The 20,997-nt window shown below is 43.9% G+C and overlaps 1 protein-coding gene across 3 annotated transcripts in view; it reads right to left on the reverse strand.

Annotated features, from left to right (window-relative positions):
- The window catches only part of LOC111865336, a 385,756-nt gene that overhangs the window by 232,805 nt on the left and 131,954 nt on the right, over window positions 1-20,997 (reverse strand). For all 3 annotated transcript variants that reach the window (XM_023853275.2, XM_023853256.2, XM_023853266.2), the window contains exon 2: window positions 17,578-17,678. In XM_023853275.2, the coding sequence (XP_023709043.1) occupies window positions 17,578-17,620 (43 nt within the window). In that variant the 5' untranslated portion in view covers window positions 17,621-17,678. The remainder of the gene's footprint in view (window positions 1-17,577; window positions 17,679-20,997) is intronic.

The following is a 20,997-nucleotide window of genomic DNA, read 5'->3' on the forward strand; positions in this document are numbered from 1 at the left end:
TGTGGGAGCCTCGACGTCTCACAACCCTATGGACCTCCACGGCCTGGTACAGGCATACCTTTATCTTATATATATATGTTTTTATTTTAATAGAAAAGTAGATGAATAGAGGGAACAAGGACAGATATTTTCGTTTAACAAACGTTTCCCAGGCTGCATCTTTCGCCCTTCTGATAAGGACAGTGTGCAAGTGAATGTTAGGATGGTTACGAGCAATGGCTTACACGGGCCGCGGAATTTGCATTTCCTCAATTAACGATAAGCATAATTTCGAAAAGTAATTTAGTAGCCTAAAGAGCAAATCGTTTAATTTTCATGAATTTAAATGGAGGGGGGGGTCATAGGCGGCGGCAAGGTTGTCAGCCTTACGCGCCGGCCGCCCTTTACTCCAAACAATATTGTTGGTACTCATTTCTGTTAGAGGCTGAGTCGACCCCAGGGCCATAGTGCGGCTGGAAGGGATAGGTCAACTGAAATAATCCAATGACCTCACCGGGACTTGAAACCGCGATCTTCTGGCTTGTAGCACAGTGCCTCAACCAACTAGTAGCAACTTTAAACCTTAGAACAATCTCAGCGTTTGCTTGAAGACAGAGGAAAACTAAGGGAAACCTGTGTCGACATGTCTGCCAACAGAACGCCCCTGAAGTACATCTACCCTACGCGCCTCACGGAAGAAAATCCCCGAATAAGTACATTTGAATTTCCCACCGCCATATAAAAACCGGAAGTACATTAAAAAGAGAATTTATGAGTTCATGATAAAGATGACGCACTGGTCTGCTACCCTCGTTCCCACAGCAATGCACGTTGCCAATGTTGGGGCTTGCACTGTGCGGGTTGCTGTAGAGTTCGCGCTTGAAAGGAAACTGGGCTGTTCCTCAATGGAGCAACATTCTGGAGAAGGGGGGGGGGAAGACGAGGATAACCCGTTCCGCACGTGCAGCCTGCGGGATCTGGCACTGTGGTGGAAGGGGGTTGAGGAGAGGGATCCGTTGGGCCCAGCAACCCTTCTCACATTTGCTCCACACACTTCACCCCTCGGCAAACTCCACGTTCTGAAGATTTCTGTCTTAATCTTCGTGCCCTCGACGTATCTGAACTGGAAGGTAAAGTTGTATGTGTGTTTCAAACGTCGGCTGCCGTGATGAGCAGTGCATTTAGCATGACTCGTGACCCACTTGGGGCTCACACGTGCCACCTGATCCAGCAAACAAATTAAACATATGATTGTCATCTATGATCAGATCATAAACCTGGGTTTCATCAGAGACCCACACTGCATGCGCCACGTGGAACAGTCTTTCATTCTCTGGCGGCAACCAAAATGTTAATAGAGCGACACGCCATGAAGGCGTAGGGGGAATGGTGGTATAGCTCCACATACTAACCTCTGCACCAGGTTGAGGTGAGGAGCCGGGATATCGTTGTCGGTATAGGGACAGGCTATGGGTTGGATCGGAGTTCGAGTACCGATAGGGTAAAGAATTTTCTTTTCTCCACGTCGTCCAGACCGGCTCTGGGGCCCACCCAGCCTCCTATACAATGGTTACCGAGGGCTCTATCCTCGAAGGTAAAGCGGCCGGAGAGTGACACTGACTATTCACCTCCAGCTAGTGCCGAGGTCAAGAAAATGTGACTCTCTACATCCACTCTCCCCACGCCTTAATGGCTTAGTGCTAAATTTGTTAAGCACAGGGACAATTTTACTTTACCTATGTAAGAAATGAGGTTTTCATGGAGGTGACTATAAAGAATGTCATCTTCTGGGATGTGGTGTCGTGTAAACCGACGTTTCGGAGGTGCCACTTCCCAGAAGATGGCATTCTTTAAGTTACCTAAGTTGATGTGAGTAGGCAGCATCACGCTCAGGCCAAATCTCCCATTGGGGAAACAGACCCCAATATCAATTTGAGCGGGCGCAGGCTGGACTCCAGAGCAGGTTTGGATCTGATGCCGGAGCCCCTGTCTACAGTACTTCACAGCACTCACTAATTGACGTTAATTAACAAACTCCTTTCACGAATACCCAGGCTAGTGAATATTGCTCAGACCCTTGTTAACTTCCACGCTACTGGGCCGTTAGCTCGGTAAGTCTCCTTCCCGGTTTTCTCTCTGTTTCAGTGTAAGGCTCATGGGATTGTGAGACGTCGAGGCTCCCACATTTTCTAGACAATCGACTCAACTCACAGATGGCGATGAGGCTGTCAGCCTTACGCGCCTGCCGCCCTTTACCCCCAGGAAGATTTCTGGTACACATTTCTGTTAGAGGCTGAGTCGATCCCAGTGCCTTAGTGCGGCTGGAAGGATTAGGTTAATTGAAAAATCAAATGACCTCATCCGGAATCGAACCCGCGACCTTCCGGCTTGTAGCATAGTGCCTCAACCAACTACGCTACCGCGCACCCGCCGCCTACTTCAGGGTTCAATGAGTTAAGAGATCATGCTGTTGAAATCCCCAAAGATATTGCAGGTATACTGTCGTTGCTGTGCAACAGGAGAATAAACAATGGCGTTATACAACCAGTTTCTATGGAATGGATCGGTAAACACGTTCCCGCTGCAACAAATACAAACATGACAGAGTTACTGTTGGAAATGATGTTCTCTGCTCGGTCGTTGCAAAGTGGTTATAAGAAAGACTAGTGTCAGTTGAGAGTTGAGTTCTGCAGGGAAGGATGTGAAGAGAGAATCCGAACGCGTGAAGCTGTAGAAGCCCTTGCCAGGAAACGGCTGATGAAGACATAGCAGACTGGAGAAAGGACTATCAGGTATTATAGTGATTTGTAAAGCGTCGATATTGGCGATAGCGTCGGAAATACTTGTAGTTCAGAGTAGTGTGTATAAGCGGTCAATAAATACATTCATCGGCCCATACCGCGTCTACAGTGACCCCTAAATCGTGACAGGATAATTCTTTACTTTATTCAAATAGAGAATGTCCGTTAATTTATGCTGGAGATTTAAGAGGCTGTATGATCCTAATTATTACACATACTAAAGGAATAATCTACCGATATGAAAGGTTTTCTGTCAGTACCACGAGAGCTGTCATCACGGCAAGCCAGGAAATGGTTTCTAGCCATTTCTGGAGGGAGTGTTAGCACATGTGGAATGATCCAGAATTTTCATTATTATTTATGTTAATGAAATGTCATGTGACTTTCTTTACTAGCTGAGCGACTGCCAGCGTCTCAAGAAGGATTCCGCCCCATGGGGTCAGCTATATGGAGGTATTTGAGCTTTTAGGCCAGCGATTTCTTAAACTCAGAAACCATCCAGATAGAAATGAAAGATAAAACACACATTACAACTTCGGAACACGAACTTTTTAAATACACTGTAATACACATAAATATGGAAAATTATTGGAGCTGTATCCGTCTTAAGAAGTTAATATTTCCTTCTATAGGCAAAAAATTTGTCAAACTTTTCAGGAATCCAGAAATTCATGACTGTTTTCAAAAGAGTGAGCAAATGGTCCTTATCCTGAGCCAGTTTACAACCTCCCACCCTACTTATTTAAGATTTATTTTAATAGTGTCAGGTGATCGAGTTTCTACAGACGGGGTTTGGATTGGTGACTACACTTTACATATGACTATCACACAGAGACTTGTGTCCTTAGTCGAGTTCTTTGGTAACGTCTTCCAACAGTGGACGTTCTTCAGTCCTCGCAGGCTGGCGGCCATCTCACAACAACTTCTCATTCTCCTAACTGCTGTCTCAAGACTCATTATATAGAACTGACACTGATCGCGCAGAAAACACCGCTTCCATTATTGCGTGTTCTTTCGTTCCCGAGGAAACATCTCCCCAGAGCTGTTTCCTATCAACCGCTATTGTATGTGGCCTGTTTACATAGCTGTTACTTGGCAATGGGTCTATACGTCACAATATTATCCTCCAGGGAACGTCCAGGCCTTCCAAATATTTCATTTCCTTCATGTTTTGCACTAAATCTTTGCCCCTCCCGTCCCATCCTCCTAATCACATGTGGTGAAGGGCAGGAGTCAGCAACATCATGTTGTGAAATGTTACGGAGAAAAATATGACTAGAGAGAAAAGAAGTCCATTCCATATGTATACACATCGGTATATACACATATATTCCGTCCTTCTGATATTTCTACGCACAGCGGAAAGGGAAATTCCATGATTTCCCCTGTGTCTTCCGTCACCGAACTCATGAATCGCACAAAAACCATTTCACTAGAAGATCTGTGCATACAGCTGGAGGTTTGTCAATACAAGGACAGCAATCTCTTTCGTCGAACTGAAGTCAAGTGCCGTCACCCCTCCTACATATATTCTAAGCAGAGGACAGGCACTTTGCATTAGCAGTGTCACTAGATCTAGTCTCAAGGGCGAATATCGCTTGAAAGTAGAGTGGTACCACTTTCCCTACCATTTATGATCTCTTATGTGTTCCATATGGTTCTCACAATAAACAGCGATTATTCCCCTAAACAGCATTAACCGGTTGGGCTTTGTAGCGGAGACGTAATGTGTTTCCTGAAAGGTGTGAACTGAACTCTGCATTCTGCACACACAGTGTATTTATGTTTTCCATATGGTTCTCACAATAAACAGCGATTATTTCCCTAAACAGCATTAACCGGTTGGGCTTTGTAGCGGAGACGTAATGTGTTTCCTGTGAGGTACGTACTGAACTCTGCATTCTGCCCACACAGTGTATTTGTGTGTTCCGTATGGTTCTCACAATAAACACCGATTATTTCCCTAAACAGCATTAACCGGTTGGGCTTTGTAGCAGTGATTCCTGTGAGATATGATTACCCTTCAGTCCTGAAAATGAAAGCAACATATTCATAACAAAGTACGGTAATATATCAGACTACATGGTGTCACATCTTAAAATATGTACCGTTCAAAGCAGGACTGTATTCTCTGTAGGTATATTAGCCAGCATCATTTTAAACTTAAAATTAATTTTAAATCTTGACTTCCTTTCGCTCAAAGCGTGGATTCTGAGAGAACTCTGCGTGTTAATGGTTCACTTAGTGGCGCTGTCAGCATGTCAGATTATATAGGTCGAACTGTAGATGAATCACGAACAGAAAAGCATGTGGAAGGGAGCGGTCGAGGCCTAACTTGATATATCCGGGCGTTCGGAAATCAAGAAGAACCTGCCAGTGGAGCTGATGCCTGGTGGAGATTCTAATCCCTCAAACCTGAGTATGAAACAGGAATTGTGAGTTTGTCACGATTCCCGACCGCAGGAAGGGCTGACTCTGAAGAAAAGGAAGTAAGATAAAGGTGAAGCTATCCCTTCAAACAGGCTGTGAAGGACCATAGGGTTGTGAGAGGTCGAGGTTCCCACATTTTTCTAGATAATCGGTTCACAGATGACGGTGAGATTGTCAGCCTTACGCGCCGGCCGCCCTTTACCCCCAGTAGGGTTCCTGATACTCATTTCTGTTAGAGGCTGAGTCGATCCCAGGGCCATACCCTGGCTGGAAGGTTTAGGTCAATTGAAAAATCGAATGACATCGGTAATCGAAACCGCGACCTTCCGGCTAGTAGCACTGTGCCTCAACCAACTACGCTACCGCGTGCCTCAGGTAAGGTGAACCGGTAAATTTTCCCTGTGCTTAACTAAATAAGCATTACGCCATGAAGACATGTGTGGCGAAGTGGTTGTGTACATCCAAGTTTTATTGATCTAGGCAGTAGTTGGAGACGAGTGGTCAGCTTCATGCCCCGGTCATTTTACCCACTGGCAAAGGGCCACCAGTGCCCATTGGATAGGAGGCTGGTTGGGCATCAGAACCGGTCTATTTGACGTGGAAAAGAGAAAGTTCTTGATCATACCGGCAGTCGAATTCCGACCCCTCGGTCGTCCAGCACGTTGCCAGACGCTATAACAACTGAGCTAACCCGATTCCTCCAGAAAAGTATATACCGATAAGTAAAACACTTTTTTGTTGAAGTTTATGCAGTGAGAAGAAGAAACGACGCCTGCATACGTACAATTAGACTGATCCACTTGCCTGATGTGCCAGAGAAGCAGTCGATAGCGTGCGGCGAACAGATGAAGTCGCTAGCCAACAAACTTGGTGCGTACTTGTAATGACTCTTCTTACTTGTTAAAGGAGAATCCGTTAGGAGACGTCCTGCCATGTATTGAGAGGCTTCGGCGCTTCAATGTCCAAACCAATTAATTAAGTCACAGTACACACGTCACAGAGTAACAGTTACCGAGCAACAAGTTTCCTGTCCATAAGCATTTCCTCCTCTCTCAATAAGATGCTACAATTATCAAGCCTGTGAAACGCTGTAGCTATACGAACTATCAACTTAAACTTAATAAAGATCTGCTTATTATGCACACAGTGTATTATTTCTTGTGATCTCACAATAAACAGCGTTTATTTAATCAAAAGCGTTAACCGGTTTATTGTTTTTATGGAGAGCCAGTGCGTTTTATGCCACAATGCCAAACTTGTTAATTCTTTAGAGCACACGAATAACTATATATACCGCCCGTTGTAACAGTCGGAAGCTGCATTCTGCCCACACAGTGTATTTGTGTGTTCCGTATGGTTCTCACAATAAACAGCGACTGTTTCCCTAAACAGCATTAACCGGTTGGGCTTTGTGGCGGAGACGTAGTGTGTTTCCTGTGAGGCACGAACTGAACCCTGCATTCTGCCTATACAGTGTATTTATGTGTTCCGTACGGTTCTCACAACAAACAGCGATTGTTTCCCTAAACTGCATTAACCGGTTGGGCTTTGTAGCGGAGACGTAATGTGTTTCCTGTGAGGCACGAACTGGACTCTGCATTCTGCCCACACAGTGTATTTATGTGTTCCGTATGGTTCTCACAATAAACAGCATTAACCGGCTAATCTTTGTTATGCAGACGGAGTGTCTCCTGTGAAGTACGAACTGAATCTATATATAAATTAAACGAATTTCAGGCTTTAAGCAGTTATACAGGCTGTCACGTTTGCCTTTCATTTTACTCAGGAATTTCGTAATATAATTTAGAGACTAATATAATTCACGAAAATCGTTACAAAGGATGGGCCAATAACTGTATTGAAAACGTAGGGGAAAAGTATGAGAGAATAAATTTATATCTCAAATTAAAAGCAGGAACAACTGCTATAAATATCCATTTAATTAAATCTCTTTACACCGATGAGGTGGAATTTTTTTTACACACTGAAAGGATAAAGTTAAAATTGCGAGCTATATAAAATAAAATCCTATGTCGCCGACATTCTGTACGTCTGTAGAAGCAGCCTACTTATGTTCGAAATGCCGCAAGCACATCCTGGGCTCAAGCAGGATATACAACAGAAACTAGGGCCAAATTCCATATCTGCATACTCATTTAACACCCCTCGTGTGTCAGCAGTCAGCAGTCAGCAGTGTTATTGTTTAAGAACTTCCAGTAAAATTGTACATATGAATGACAGACTCTTCAAAATATTGTCAAGAATATACTTACAATACGGGTTCTAGATTGTATGACTGGATTTATTGACACTTTATACATAAACTCGGGACTACAGGCAATACAACGCTAGCGCTGATTTACACACGTCCTTTTCACCGTTAAACACGCACTAGGGTTCTGACTCTTCACTAGCCGTATCCTGACAAAGGATCACAACATTCTCTCACATATGAAGTCTTCTTTTCGCAGCCTAATTCCTTTCTTGCCATTATTCTTCCAACTGCCATTTCCGAAGACTCGACTCAATTCGATTCCAAGTTCATATCCCGGCAGGCTGGCGTCCCGAAACTTCGACTCTTCACTTCTCGACTACTGTTCAATAATGCCGAACACTTCTTATAATCATTTTGCACGGACCACGCAGAAAAAGACAGCGTCTGTTTTTAAGGAAGCGTGTTTACTGATCCGTTGCCTAGCAATGGGACTATACGTCACAATATAGCCAAGAAACCTATACAGTCGGTATTTACAGATGCTCTATAGACGTTAGATAAATATCCGAATATTGAGTTAGGTTTCCCATTTACATTTATCTCGTTATTTCCCTGTTTGGGCTGAAACTTGCTTGCCGGTTGGAGAGATATAACGTCTTGAGGAGGACTGTACCCAAGCACCAAATCGACCTCAGTCCCTGATACGAATGTCTCTTCACCGCAGTTCACACTTCCGTACGTCACTTCATGTCTTATCAGTTGCAGACGTAAACTCTCTGAAACTGATAATAACTCATCTGACTCTTACTTTCGAGTATTACTCGTACATCAGAGGGCTGAAGTTTCGCGGAAGTGAATTTTGCAGAGTGACAGGATGGGAGACCATGGCGATGTTTCGGCACAAGTCTTGTAACGCATTTTCAGTTCATATTCTTTATTTTAGCGTGCTAATTCGACAGCAATAGGAACTAATAACAGAGTCAACACAAGCAAACTAATAAAAAAATAAATGAAAACAAGAGACACATGTAAAACATATACATATTCTACTGTACAGGAAATAGAGAAGTTTGTAATGATACTAAATGTAACACATTACTGTAATTATAATAATGGTAAAAAAAGGTAGAACTAATCCAGTAACAGGCCGTGGAAGCCCAGAGAGTAGTGAGTCGTCTAGGTTCCCACGTTTTATAGAGTATCGGTTCATAGATGGCGGTGAGGTTGTCAGTCTTACGAGCCGGCCGCCCGCCCTTTACTCTCAGGAAGTTTCCTGGTACTCATTCATGTTAGAGACTGAGTCGACCCCAGGCCTTAGTGCGGCTGCAAGGATTAAGTCAATCGAAAAAGATCCAATGACCTCATCGGGAATCAAACCCGCGACATTCCGGCTTGTAGCATAATGCCTCGATAAATTAACGACAAGACTGCTTTTGAAGAAACTAGGCTAAACATACAGGTGTCACAAAGCGCAGCAAACGGAAGGACGTTTATTGCATGAACACATATAGAACTTATTATTTCTATTTGTGACCTATTTACTGATTATTCCTCGTGGGTTCCATCTTCACGGTCGAATAGCAAGCCAAGGAAATAACCAGCGAGTACATAGTCAGCGTATGTTCTTCCGAAACATAGCGATCTCTCCGAACTACAAGGCGTTACAGCCTGTAGTCACTGTTGTGAGGAGCTCACATCCAAAATCTGAACGGCCGTTCCCCCTCCCAAGATGACCACGAACGTAAATCCTTCCAGCGGCTGATCAGAACGTTTGCGCTTAAGTCGATAGACGACTTAACTAACACAGTGACTAGTGGTCATAACGAATTAACAAACTCTGAGTTGCTACAACGTTCATTAGTGGAATTTAATTTGATTTAGATATACCACAGATGAAATTTCTTCGCGCTTCGCAGGTTGTTTGGTCTACACAGTGTTCTTGATATAACATTGCTTCCCCAAAGTGCCCCCTTCATAGGGAACATTCTGAAATACTTCGCTGACTTTATTAATGTAAATGAAATTACGAATCCACTTGTTATTTACATCCCTTAGGCATCCGAGGGTAGAAAGCAGTTTCTCTTTCATGTCTGAGAAATTTTTTGATATAGATTATTAAGACAAACGTAAGAAGGGCAGACTTAAGGAGCTGCCTATTCGAATCCTATCTTTTGAAGATAGCTGATGGCATATTATTTCTGGTTTATTTAATCTTTTGAAGCAGAATGTTTATACAGGTACCATCTGCTTCAGCACAAAAGAGAACCCTATATTTTGTCCACACAATGCATTCATGTCTTCCGTATGGTTCTCCAAATAAACAACGATTATTTCCCTAACAGCATTAACCGGTGGGACTTTGTTATGGAGACGTAATGTGTTTCCTGTTAGGTATGGACTGTTTCCCTAAACAACATTAACCGGTTGGGCTTTGTAGCGGAGACGTAATGTGTTACCCGTGAGGTAGGAACTGAACTCTGCATTCTGCCCACACAGTGTATTTATGTGTTCCGTATGGTTCTCACAATAAACTGCGATTATTTCCCTAAACAGCATCAAGCGGTTGGGCTTTGTAGCGGAGACGTGATGTGTTTCCTGTGAAGTACGAACTGAATGTTTATACACCACTTAGAATACGACAGAAAATATGAGAAGCTTAAGCTCGGCGACGGTCAAGCGTAAGACTAGGCAGCAGCTGTAACATGAGCTACATGAGTTAGGGCATGATCTGCTTTGTCAAGCCTTATGTATACTGTACATGCATATATACTAGACATACACATGTAAAACTGTAAATAGAAGGTATCCTCAGGGAGCAGGGCTTTTGACATCTGACTACGTTGAATGCCGCCATGTAAGACTGTTAATATAGATGACATGAACTAATGACTATGACCGCGGTAAAGATACCTGCGTTGGCGAAGTCTGGCAGCAGCTGTAACAGACGCGCCCTCTCGTCAGAGAGGGTGACCCATATCTACAAAACTGCAATTGTCTGACAGTAATAAAACTCTGGTATTGTGTCCCTGATGAGGCTTGACACCAAGACAGACTGGCCGACTGACCGTCGGTTGTAACATAAATTCGGCTTCGGCTTTACAACAAACCTACAACTTTGCAACTAAAGCAACAGCACAGATAGGAACAAATCTTTCGGGTTCGTGTATCTGAATGCCGGATTGCTGGCTAGACATCAGTCTGCATCCGGAAGGTCCTGCCATCGCCAAACTCGAGCAAAGTTTTCCGTGGTTTTCTTCGGTGGTACAGCAAATGCTGAATGGTGTCAGGATTTCACATTGCACCGCTATCATCCATCATATCTCAGTGTCGAAACTCCTATCGGACGTTTTGAAGCGCGATCCCAGCGTTCTTCCCTTCCCTATAACCCAGAAGGTTACACCTCCCAACGCTTTACCCTGTCTGCAACATAGCATATCTTGAAAGCACTGCTTTGGGAACATACGAGGCTGGAAATCCTTCTATGTTCCTCACACCCCTTCAAGTTTATCCTCTCTCACTTCTCTTTCAGCATTCTCTCCCCTCTGTCTGCCTCCATGCTTCGATGGTTAGACATCAGAAAGTCTGTGCTCTTCAGAACATCGCGTGTTCTGTATTGGTATACAATTAGGCAAGAGCCCCGAAATTGAGACACGTCACGCCGGCTCTGAGACGGAGGAGTGAATTTCAGAATTCCGGAGGTTCTGGCGCCTAGCAACCAGGGAACTTGTACATTAATCACGGGTCTGCTGTTCCGTGTGGAGGAATTTATACACGTCAATAGATTTCTGGAGTGTAAAGTGATTAAATTAGTGTACGAACAACAAGAATGCCTGTGAAAACACCAGCACTTCAGTAACTGAAACCTTTACCATGAGAACAGCCACCGGATTGTCATTACGTAAAGGAACTACACCGAGTTGTGTCTGTATTGAGATAAGCTAACAGTAACTGAAGATTATATAGCGTCCATTGGTGGAATGACCAATGAATAGTGAACAGGAAGTGACTTAACAAGGAAGTGGTCATGGCCTGAACGTGGTACTACCCCGGCATTTACTCAGATCGACTGATGAAATCTACGAAATACCTCCGCCAGAATAGTCGGTGTCCTGGGCAATATGAGGGAAGTAGAAAACAAGCGAGTCATTGTTTACATTCCCTATAGAACGGACAATACTTTGTGAGATGAGGCACCGACTAAATACGGATTTACATTAATATTATTACATCTACATCACGAGCCTCCAATAACAGTTTTTATACACAAAATATAGAATACTCTAATTTGTCCAGGGGAACGAAACAAAATCACAAAAACCAAAAACTGATTCGATGATGTGAAGCATCAATCGAAGAATTTTATTCTTGTTTTATACTATAACTTTTGTTTTATATAATCGAAGTTACTGTATTTTTACGTCAAGTATTTTAATACAATTAATATTATTGTATCCCATTTTATTAATACTGCAGTTCAGTGGTGTATATATGTTAGCCATGTATTTGCCTGATGATGGCTATTATTAGCCGAAACATGTAGCAGAGCCAAAACCAGGCACTGGCCTTGATATAGTTGTGTTGTGACGGTCTTAATAAAGAAATCGGTTAACAGATGGTGAGGATGTCAGGCTAAAGCGCTGCCCGTCCTTTACCCCCACGAAGATTCCTGGTACTCATTTCTGTTAGAGGCTGAGTCGACTCCAGAACATTAGTGCGACTGGAAGGATTAGGTCAATTGAAAAAATTCAATGACTTCACCGGGAATCGAACCTGTGACCTTTCAGCTCGTAGCATAATGCCTCAACCAACTATGTTACCGCAAACGCCGCGCCATAGCTCAAGCGGTTAGTTGCTGGCTTCCCACCGCGGCGGGCCGAGTTCGATCCCGGGTCTGGTCAAGTGGGATTTGTGGTAGACAAAGTGGCGCTGGGGCGGGTTTTCTCCGAGTACTTCGGTTTCCCTTGCCAATCTTCATTCCACCAAATTCTCCATCATCATAATCACCCGGGGCAGGCTACAATAGGCCAATCAGTGGCCGCCGTGCCAAGTGGACCAAGTTGGACTCCACCCCCCACTAAGCGAATTAAAAATACTATGTTACCGCATGCTTCCGAAAGAAATAGAAGACTTGTGAATGTTCGAGAAAGAAATTCTTAGACATAAAAGCGTAAGGGAAGACTTGACGTTTATAGACATTTAAGTCCGTTGGCACCGAGAGAGACAGTGGGAAGACGAAATACAATAAAACTGGATTACTTCTGGCAGACAGTATTCCTCCTCGTGAAAAAGAAGCGACTGAACCATCAGAAAACAATACTTCTTACAGACGAGAGCCTAACAATGAGAAAGAGGAACTTGAATCCTCTTTGTTCTAGGCAGTTCATAAGATGGCTGTAAAAATGTGACGTCGAGCAGACGGCGTAATATGCTGCCATCTGGCGTTACGAGTATATCTTTTGTTTAACAAAAGACAAACATGAGGCGACCAGCAAGGGCTCGAGGCGTTGCATCTTACTGATAAGCCGTAGCGCCGCATCTATATGGCGCCTGTAATACTGACTACGGCCGTAAATGTAGCCGCGTAGTTGAAACTGACTGACGGTGAGCTTGGATCATACGAAACCAAGGGCCTAAGGGGGTGGGGGGGCGCCTATTCCGTTTACAGCACGTCTTTCAGCACAAGACAGCTCGAGAGAGGCGCTGTATGGATTTTTGTGAAGTCTGGTACATGAGTGCTGGAGTTATAGACAGATTTCATTTCTGATTAAAATCGGACAGAAACACTGGACGCTTTACCTGAACACCTCCATGCGGTACTGTACACTGTACAGAGGAGCAACACGCCATATCTTCACACGAGTTGCTAACTGCATTGATGCTGACGGTGGAATTTGCAAAGATGTATATACTAGGTAAACTGTACCAACTTTATAAGTTTTTAGGCTTTCACAGCGGTGATTATGAAGAATGCCGTTTTCTGGGATGTGGCCCAGTGTAAATATTTTGTTAACCGACGTTTCGGAGGAACGTATCGCCTCCATCTTCAGAGTATAAGAAGGGTATAAGACTCAATCTACAGACACCTGCTCATTGCTCACGGATTTCTCATACCATGAAGATGGAAACGTCGGTTAACAAAATATGTACACGGCACCACATCCGAGAAGACGGCATTCTTCTCTACCAACTTTGTCACTTGAACATTAAACACCAGTATTAGAAACAGTACGCAATATCTTTCTTGTCAACTGTACAGTAAAATAGCTGTACTCGTATATCAGAAACCGTTCGGAATAGGACACATGTACATATACAATTTTTGCTTAGAATAACCGATACTGTGACCTCCCAAAATATTTATCTTTTCTCCTAGGACATTTTGTATATAGTCTGATTACTGCTTGCTTTTTTTCTGGATTTTTGCTTGTCTTGTTCCTCGACCCTGAATGTATAGGCGATACGATTCTCCGAATCTTCAACCAAATTACACGGCGTCACATCCCTGAATATAGCAATCTTCACATCCAGTTGAGCAGAAGACAGTGAACCTCTTCAAACCTGCCTGCAATCGCTGGCCCACATTCAGTGTTCTCCCTACATAAACACGTCCTCACCCTCAGTTTTCACCCTGTAACCGTATTAACCAGTTTCAGGGGGATTAGACAAACAGAGTGTTGAGACGGAATGGTTAGGGGTGAGTTGGGGGTGAGATGAATGAAATTTCCCGCTCAGCAAAGTGAATTTTCCACGGACTGCATTCCTTCTTTGTGTGTCCTTGTCTGGGAGGCCTTCGTCCCACTGTGACCCGTGATCTGTGAGTAACAGCATCCGGTAACATTAGCTAACCATGTGTTCCGTTCTGACACCCTGTTGCACGAGATTAGCACTCAGTATCGTCACCGTCTGTCTGTCTGTCTGTCTGTCTGTCGGGAACAGAGGTGGACAGGCACGTTACTATCTGGAGAGGAAAAGGGTTGCTTTAAAATGCGTTTTAAGTTTAATTGTTTCTTGCATCCTGTTGTGTATTTAATGAATATTAGAGTTAATTTTACCGACCACAGAACACGTTTTTTATTTACTGTCACACTACATGTTTCGACGTCAAGAGGTCATCCTCAGGTGTACGAACACAGTTGCACAATCACACGCAATCACATTCGTTTTTCCACTTATTTTGATCCTGTATCCTGTTCAGGTCCACGCTCAAATAATATGTGTCTAGTTCTTCTTATAAAATATAAGTTAAAAATACAAATGTTAAAAGTTAAAATTTAAAATTTAGTTCACTGTAGCTAGTTATATTATTACCACTTGGTTAAAAAGTTCATGAAATAAACTTCAACTCATCACATTGACTGCACTTTCGCTTTTGAAGGTCTTGTTTTTCTTCGGCGTCCTCTGATGTTGGATCTATTACGTTCCTTGTCGTGATGCGTTTTAAGTGTTCGCATTAAAAACGCAAAGAGATGACCCAACTTACTAACAAATAAATTACCACAAAAATAATTATTATTGCAAAAAAAAAAGTGAGTAGCATTCGGGAATTTGTATAGTACAGCTCAAATATCGGCCGAGACCTCTGTTATACTGACTGATATTTCTCGTGGTTTCCCTCAGTCTCTTCGGACTGCACATTGATTACGCCACTGCCACCCCCAAATGCTTTTCAATTAATTATTAATCTCGATGTTGTACAGTCCCACACAAAACAGAATTTCTAGTTCATCACCCAGGGCACCCCCCATTCCCGTGCCAGTATTACAGTGGAGACTAGTCAGAACTTTCAAACGTGGGCTAACACTCGCATTAAGAAACTGAAGTTTACCTCTAACTGAAAATGAACGGTGTGGAATGAGGAATTTTACCCCACCCCAGAATTGTCTCAACACTTGCACATCGCTTCAACAGTCGTGGCTGCCGTACATACTGGTAAGAGTATGGAGAGAAATTCATACTGTATTCCGGTGCTGTTTTAAGTCCGTTGTAGGGAACAGGAAGGAGAACAGTTACAGCTTATGTACACCATAATACACATATTCGAAGCCGGGATAGCTCAGCTGGTATAGTGACGAGCTACGAGATAGAAAGCCGATGTTCGATTCGCGGCAGGGGCAAGATACTTCTCGCTACTGCACAGCGTCCAGACTGGCTCTGGAGCCCACCCAGACTATAAACGAGTACCAGTGGTTCTTTTCCCGGGGGTAAATTGGCCGAAGCGTGAAGCTGACCACTCATCTGTACCTAGTGCTGAGCTCAAGAGTGGTGGAGCTATTCCTCTACTCCCTCATACGTCTTCATGGTATAGTTCTTAAATAATTAAGCACAGGGACAATTTTACTTTCATATATGAGTTCAAGATAATATCTTCTCACCATCATAATCATCTTCTTCTTCCTCCTTCCTCTTCTTCTTCCCCATCTTCGTCCTCGTCTTCTGCTCTTCTTCCTCCTTCCTCTTCATAGAATCGTATCCATGACGAGTTAAGATGGCTGCTTCCATACCATAGATGCCACAGTGATGAAAGGGAGTATTCTTACTTCCTAAATGTCAACGAACTTCCACATGATGTCACAACCCGAAGACAATGTCCTTCATAGTTGTCGATCTCAGAGCCTCAGACCCAATACAGTAATCAATTATTTCCGTAATCTATTTTGCTAAGTGATTTATGGCACCCGAGCAGCACTGCTCCTGGCTGATCGCTTCCTTGTAAACGCGATAATTCGCTCGTTCATCCTGGGGAGTTGAGAGACGCCTTTGTTTGGACTGCATAATGGATCAGTCAGCCACCTGCAGTACTGCCTGCTCTTTCCCGCAGTCTACATAAATATTCAGACCCTTCCAGATGGTGACGCAGCCCGCCCAACCCGAATTTTCAACGGCAGTTCTAAAAACTTCAAGGAAGGACCGCCCCCCCCGGATACCGGACACCTGTGTCCACCGACTGGCAGCACTTCCTGTAAGCACTTGCCGGTTGAATTTCTTAATAATCACCACAATTCAGTAAACAAAAAGAAATTACAGCATAAATCAGATTTATTTGCTCAGTACCCCGCCATGATTCGACTCGTGAAGAGTAATCATCAGGGGTTTTCTGTTAACCGATACATATAATACACTTATCCTAGGTTTCTGCAAGAACTTACCTTCTTCTTCGGCCGCGTCATAGCTCAAGCTGTTAGTCGCTGGCTTCCCACCGCGACGGCCTGGGTTCGATATCGGGTGTGGTCAAGTGGGATTTCTGGTGGACAAAGTGGCGCTGGGCCGGGTTTCCTCCGAGTACTTCGGTTTCCCCTGACAATCTTCATTCCACCAAATTCTCCATCGTCATAATCACCCGGGGCAGGCTACAATAGGCCAATCAGTGGCCACCGTGCCGAGTGGACCCAATTGGTCTCCACCCCCCCCCCCACTAAGCGAATTAAAAAAAAAATGTACCAACGTCACGAAATTTCAGATCTTATAAACTGTACCAACTTTGTCACGTGAACAATAAATACCGGCATTAGAAACAGTACGTATTATCTCTTTCCTATCAACAGTTTTGGAAATGCAGAGTGAAATAGCCCTATCTCGGAAACCGTTCGGAATAGGACATATGCACATATACACTTTTGCTTAGAATGACCAATACTATGACCTAAGAATATTCCCCTTTCCTCATGGGAAACCCTGTGTATAGGTCAATACAATACCAAGAGTATTTGCTTACGACAGATGTTGAAATTAAGATCAGGAGGGGTTTAAACACAGAAATCCATCTCTACAACAAAGAAATATTTATGGCAAGAACTTCGTCTGTCACACTTAAATTTTATTGCCTGGAAGTAAACTTCTGAGTCAAGGTATGAGAATGTTGGAAAGGAAGGAAACAAGAAAGGAGGACATAGATTAGCATAAAACGTCCGTTCTTCAAGGTGAAATACTTCGCAGTATCCATTTACACACGTTGAAATATTCAACGGAAAACCCAACCCCGCGGACCTCAGCTCTCGGCACCGACACCCAGCCCCTGAGAACAAGCAACCCGGACTCCGGAAGCAGTTGCCCTCCGCGTGATGAATGTAATGGCGGACTGAGGCTTCAGTGCGACCCTAGGCCCGTCTGTTTCGCCAGCAGCTAAAGGGGCAGTACACAAGAAGAGAGACTTACCGAGCTGGCTGGCTGCGTATCGCTTTCGGCTCGTATTGACCATCCGGACTGAGATTCTCCGTGCCTTTCCTCAGCACCTCCAGCAAACTCCTCGGTGGTACCTGTGAATATAACACCATTATAAAGCGACTTCGACAAATTTCTTCTGAAGCAAACGATTCCCGGATGGACGGACCTGATTATTAAGGAAACCTTTTAAAATAAACCTATCAATGTGTCCCGAATGTTTGTCGCTTGACCCTTAAGATTTATGATTAGTTTAAATGGGGAGGCGTGCATGAGAAGCGCGCAGTAGTAACTGGGAACTTTGGAACCATCTCAGTATTTGCTTGAAGACAGAGGAAAACCACGAAAACATGTGTCGAGACGGCCAGTCGCGTGACCTTCCAGGTATACACTTATATCTAGACAAGAACGCGGCAAACAAAATGTATGGGATTTGTCTAATGCAAGTGTTGTTGCTTTCTTATTAATATGGATTATATGTCACTAAAAATATAAAAAATCACGAGTTGTCTGCAGTCTAGCTCTAACTGTCAGTACATCTGATATGAGGCATCAGTACTGGGCCCAAAGTGAATAGCTTGCTCTGGCTATTAGCCAGTCTGAAGACGCGAATGTCATTTAATTATCTGTGTCAGTTTGAGGTTCCACAGAGGCAGAAAATTCCTTCAACTATCAGTATTTCAGAAATTACTTCCCTACATGTAGTTACAGCCGAAATCATAGTTATGTTACTACCGACGGTCAGTCAGCCAGTCTGTTTTGGTGTCAAGCACCCCATTTGGGACCCAAGACCAAACTTTTATTGCTGTTAGACAGTTGCAGATTTGTTTATGTGGGGCACCCTCTCTGACGACAGGACGGGTCTGTCGTTTACAACTGTTGTTGGCCCTCGCCAGCACAGTCATTCTCGAGTTCGAGTCCTGCGGGACACATGACCATACTTTACTGTCCCAGATTTGAGACCCCCCAAAATGGAGAATCAGGTCCCCATATTTACAACCCCCAGGAACACAGTAGCCCGGTTATAGCCCCAGGCATTGGGTTCTCTTTCGAAATTCATCTAAGTAATATATAAATTCAGTCCGCACCTCACAAGGAAGATATTACGTACAGAATTACTGGGTGTGTGGACTTATCCCATCGACCGAAATTATAGATAATAGAGGACACAACGTTTCGGAAGCTGGATCTCTTTCCGAAACGTCTTGTCCTCTATTACCTTGAATTCCGGACAATGGAAAAAGTCCCAAAACCCAGTAATTCTGTGTGTCATTCACAATCGTTTAGAATCCTTTAGAATCTACAAAACATTACGTCTCTGCTACAAAGTCCAACCGGTTAAAGCTGTTTACGGACCATATGGAACACGCAAATACACTGTGTGGGCAGAATGCAAAGTTCAGTCCGTACCTCACAAAAAACACATTATGTCTCCGCTACAAAGCCCAACCGGTTAATGCTGTTTAGGGAAATAATCGCTGTTTATTGTGAGAACCATACGGAACACATAAATACACTGTGTGGGCAGAATGCAAAGTTCAGTCCGTACCTCACAGGAAACACATTATGTCTCCGCTACAAAGCCCAACCGGTTAATGCTGTTTAGGGAAATAATCGCTGTTTATTGTGAGAACCATACGGAACACATAAATACACTGTGTGGGCAGAATGCAAAGTTCAGTCCGTACCTCACAGGAAACACATTATGTCTCCGCTACAAAGCCCAACCGGTTAATGCTGTTTAGGGAAATAATCGCTGTTTATTGTGAGAACCATACGGAACACATAAATACACTGTGTGGGCAGAATGCAGAGTTCAGTCCGTACCTCACAAAAAACACATTATGTCTCCGCTACAAAGCCCAACCGGTTAATGCTGTTTATGGGAACAGTCGCTGTTTATTGTGAGAACCATACGGAACACACAAATACACTGTGTGGGCAGAATGCAAAGATTTCAAATGCTGAAGTAGGTGCAGCTATGTATAGGGGATGGGCCACTTATAATGCGGCAAGAGCGCAAGGGTCCAGTGAACTGGGCCTCAAAGGGACATCTCACGCCTGCAGGAGACTGTCACAGAGGAAGCGATAGCCTGGACTATAGTAGACTTGTTCAATCAAAGTTCCACTAAGAAACTTAGGACTCGACCCTTTGTGTGAGGGATAGAAGAGGGAGAGGGAGACACATGGAGGGTGTTTCAGACGGAATCGATGCGGAACCGACGTACTGCAGCGCGAAGACTAGTTCATCACTCCTCTCGAGGATGCTTTTCTCGACTGGGGTGGCACACGGCGTCGTTTGAGAGGCCGTGGATACCCGTTGTCGATGTAATGACTCTAGCAGAAGATAGTTCTCCCGTAGTGTAACAAGGATATAGCACGGTCGATTGGGCTCCCTAATCGCTAGTATCGGCACAATGTTTTAGCCCACAGATCGCCCATCCTGGCTTAGGCTCTAAGTGATTTTCCTCAGTCGATCCCAGACAAATGTTTAGAAAATACTTCGAATTATTCACCGACGGGTAAAAGTAAAAAGGAAGAAAGTTAAAGTTATCCCTGTAACAGGCCGTGGCGGCCCGTACGGTTGTGGGGTGTCGAGGCTCACATATTTTCTAGATAATCGGCTCACAGATGACGGTGAGTTTGTCAGCTTTAACCGCAGGAAGGTTCCTGGTACTCATTTCTGTCAGAGGCTGAGTCGACCCCAAAGCCACAGTGCGGCTGAAAGGAGTAGGTTTTTTCATATCCCTTATATTTCATCACTGTTAAATGAATCGTAACAATAAGGCCTCATAGCGACACTCTGCTCACGAAACTACACGTCAGGGCCCATAAGACCTAAATTTTAAAAGCCATGGAAGAATAAAGTAAATAAATTAATATCTTTTATTATCAAATAAAGTGGGTTGACATGGATGGGATACTAGCGTTTTGCATCGGCATCTACCCTGGCGAGGGAAGGAATATATCCATTCGAAACATTGGTACCCACCTTCAACATTATACAGTGTCATATCCCAGAAGATCACAATTTTACAGTGAAGATGGAGGTAACGTATTCCTCAGAAATTTTGGCTATTACATAGCAGACAATATAACCCAAAAGCCGTAACTAATTCTACCCTGTAAATGGTGGCATCATATCTCTTCGAATAGTTGATATTCACCTATGAAACTACACGGTTACATAACTGAGGAGAACACGATCAATTTAACCCTGAAAAGAGATGGCAATATGTTTCTCCGAAACGTCAGCAGACCTACCTGTCTGCGGAACCAAACGGCGCCATATCCCGTAAGGCATTTAAGTAACCTCGAGGAGCTCAGATCTGGCAACTCAGACAGATTTCGCTCCGGGATGTGGCATATCTGCCAACTGCTCGCAGTTTCGCGAAGTTGGTGCAACTGGCTGAA

The sequence above is a fragment of the Cryptotermes secundus genome, unplaced genomic scaffold (genome assembly GCF_002891405.2).
Source record: "Cryptotermes secundus unplaced genomic scaffold, Csec_1.0 scaffold853, whole genome shotgun sequence".
Classification (NCBI taxonomy): Eukaryota; Metazoa; Arthropoda; class Insecta; order Blattodea; family Kalotermitidae; genus Cryptotermes; species Cryptotermes secundus.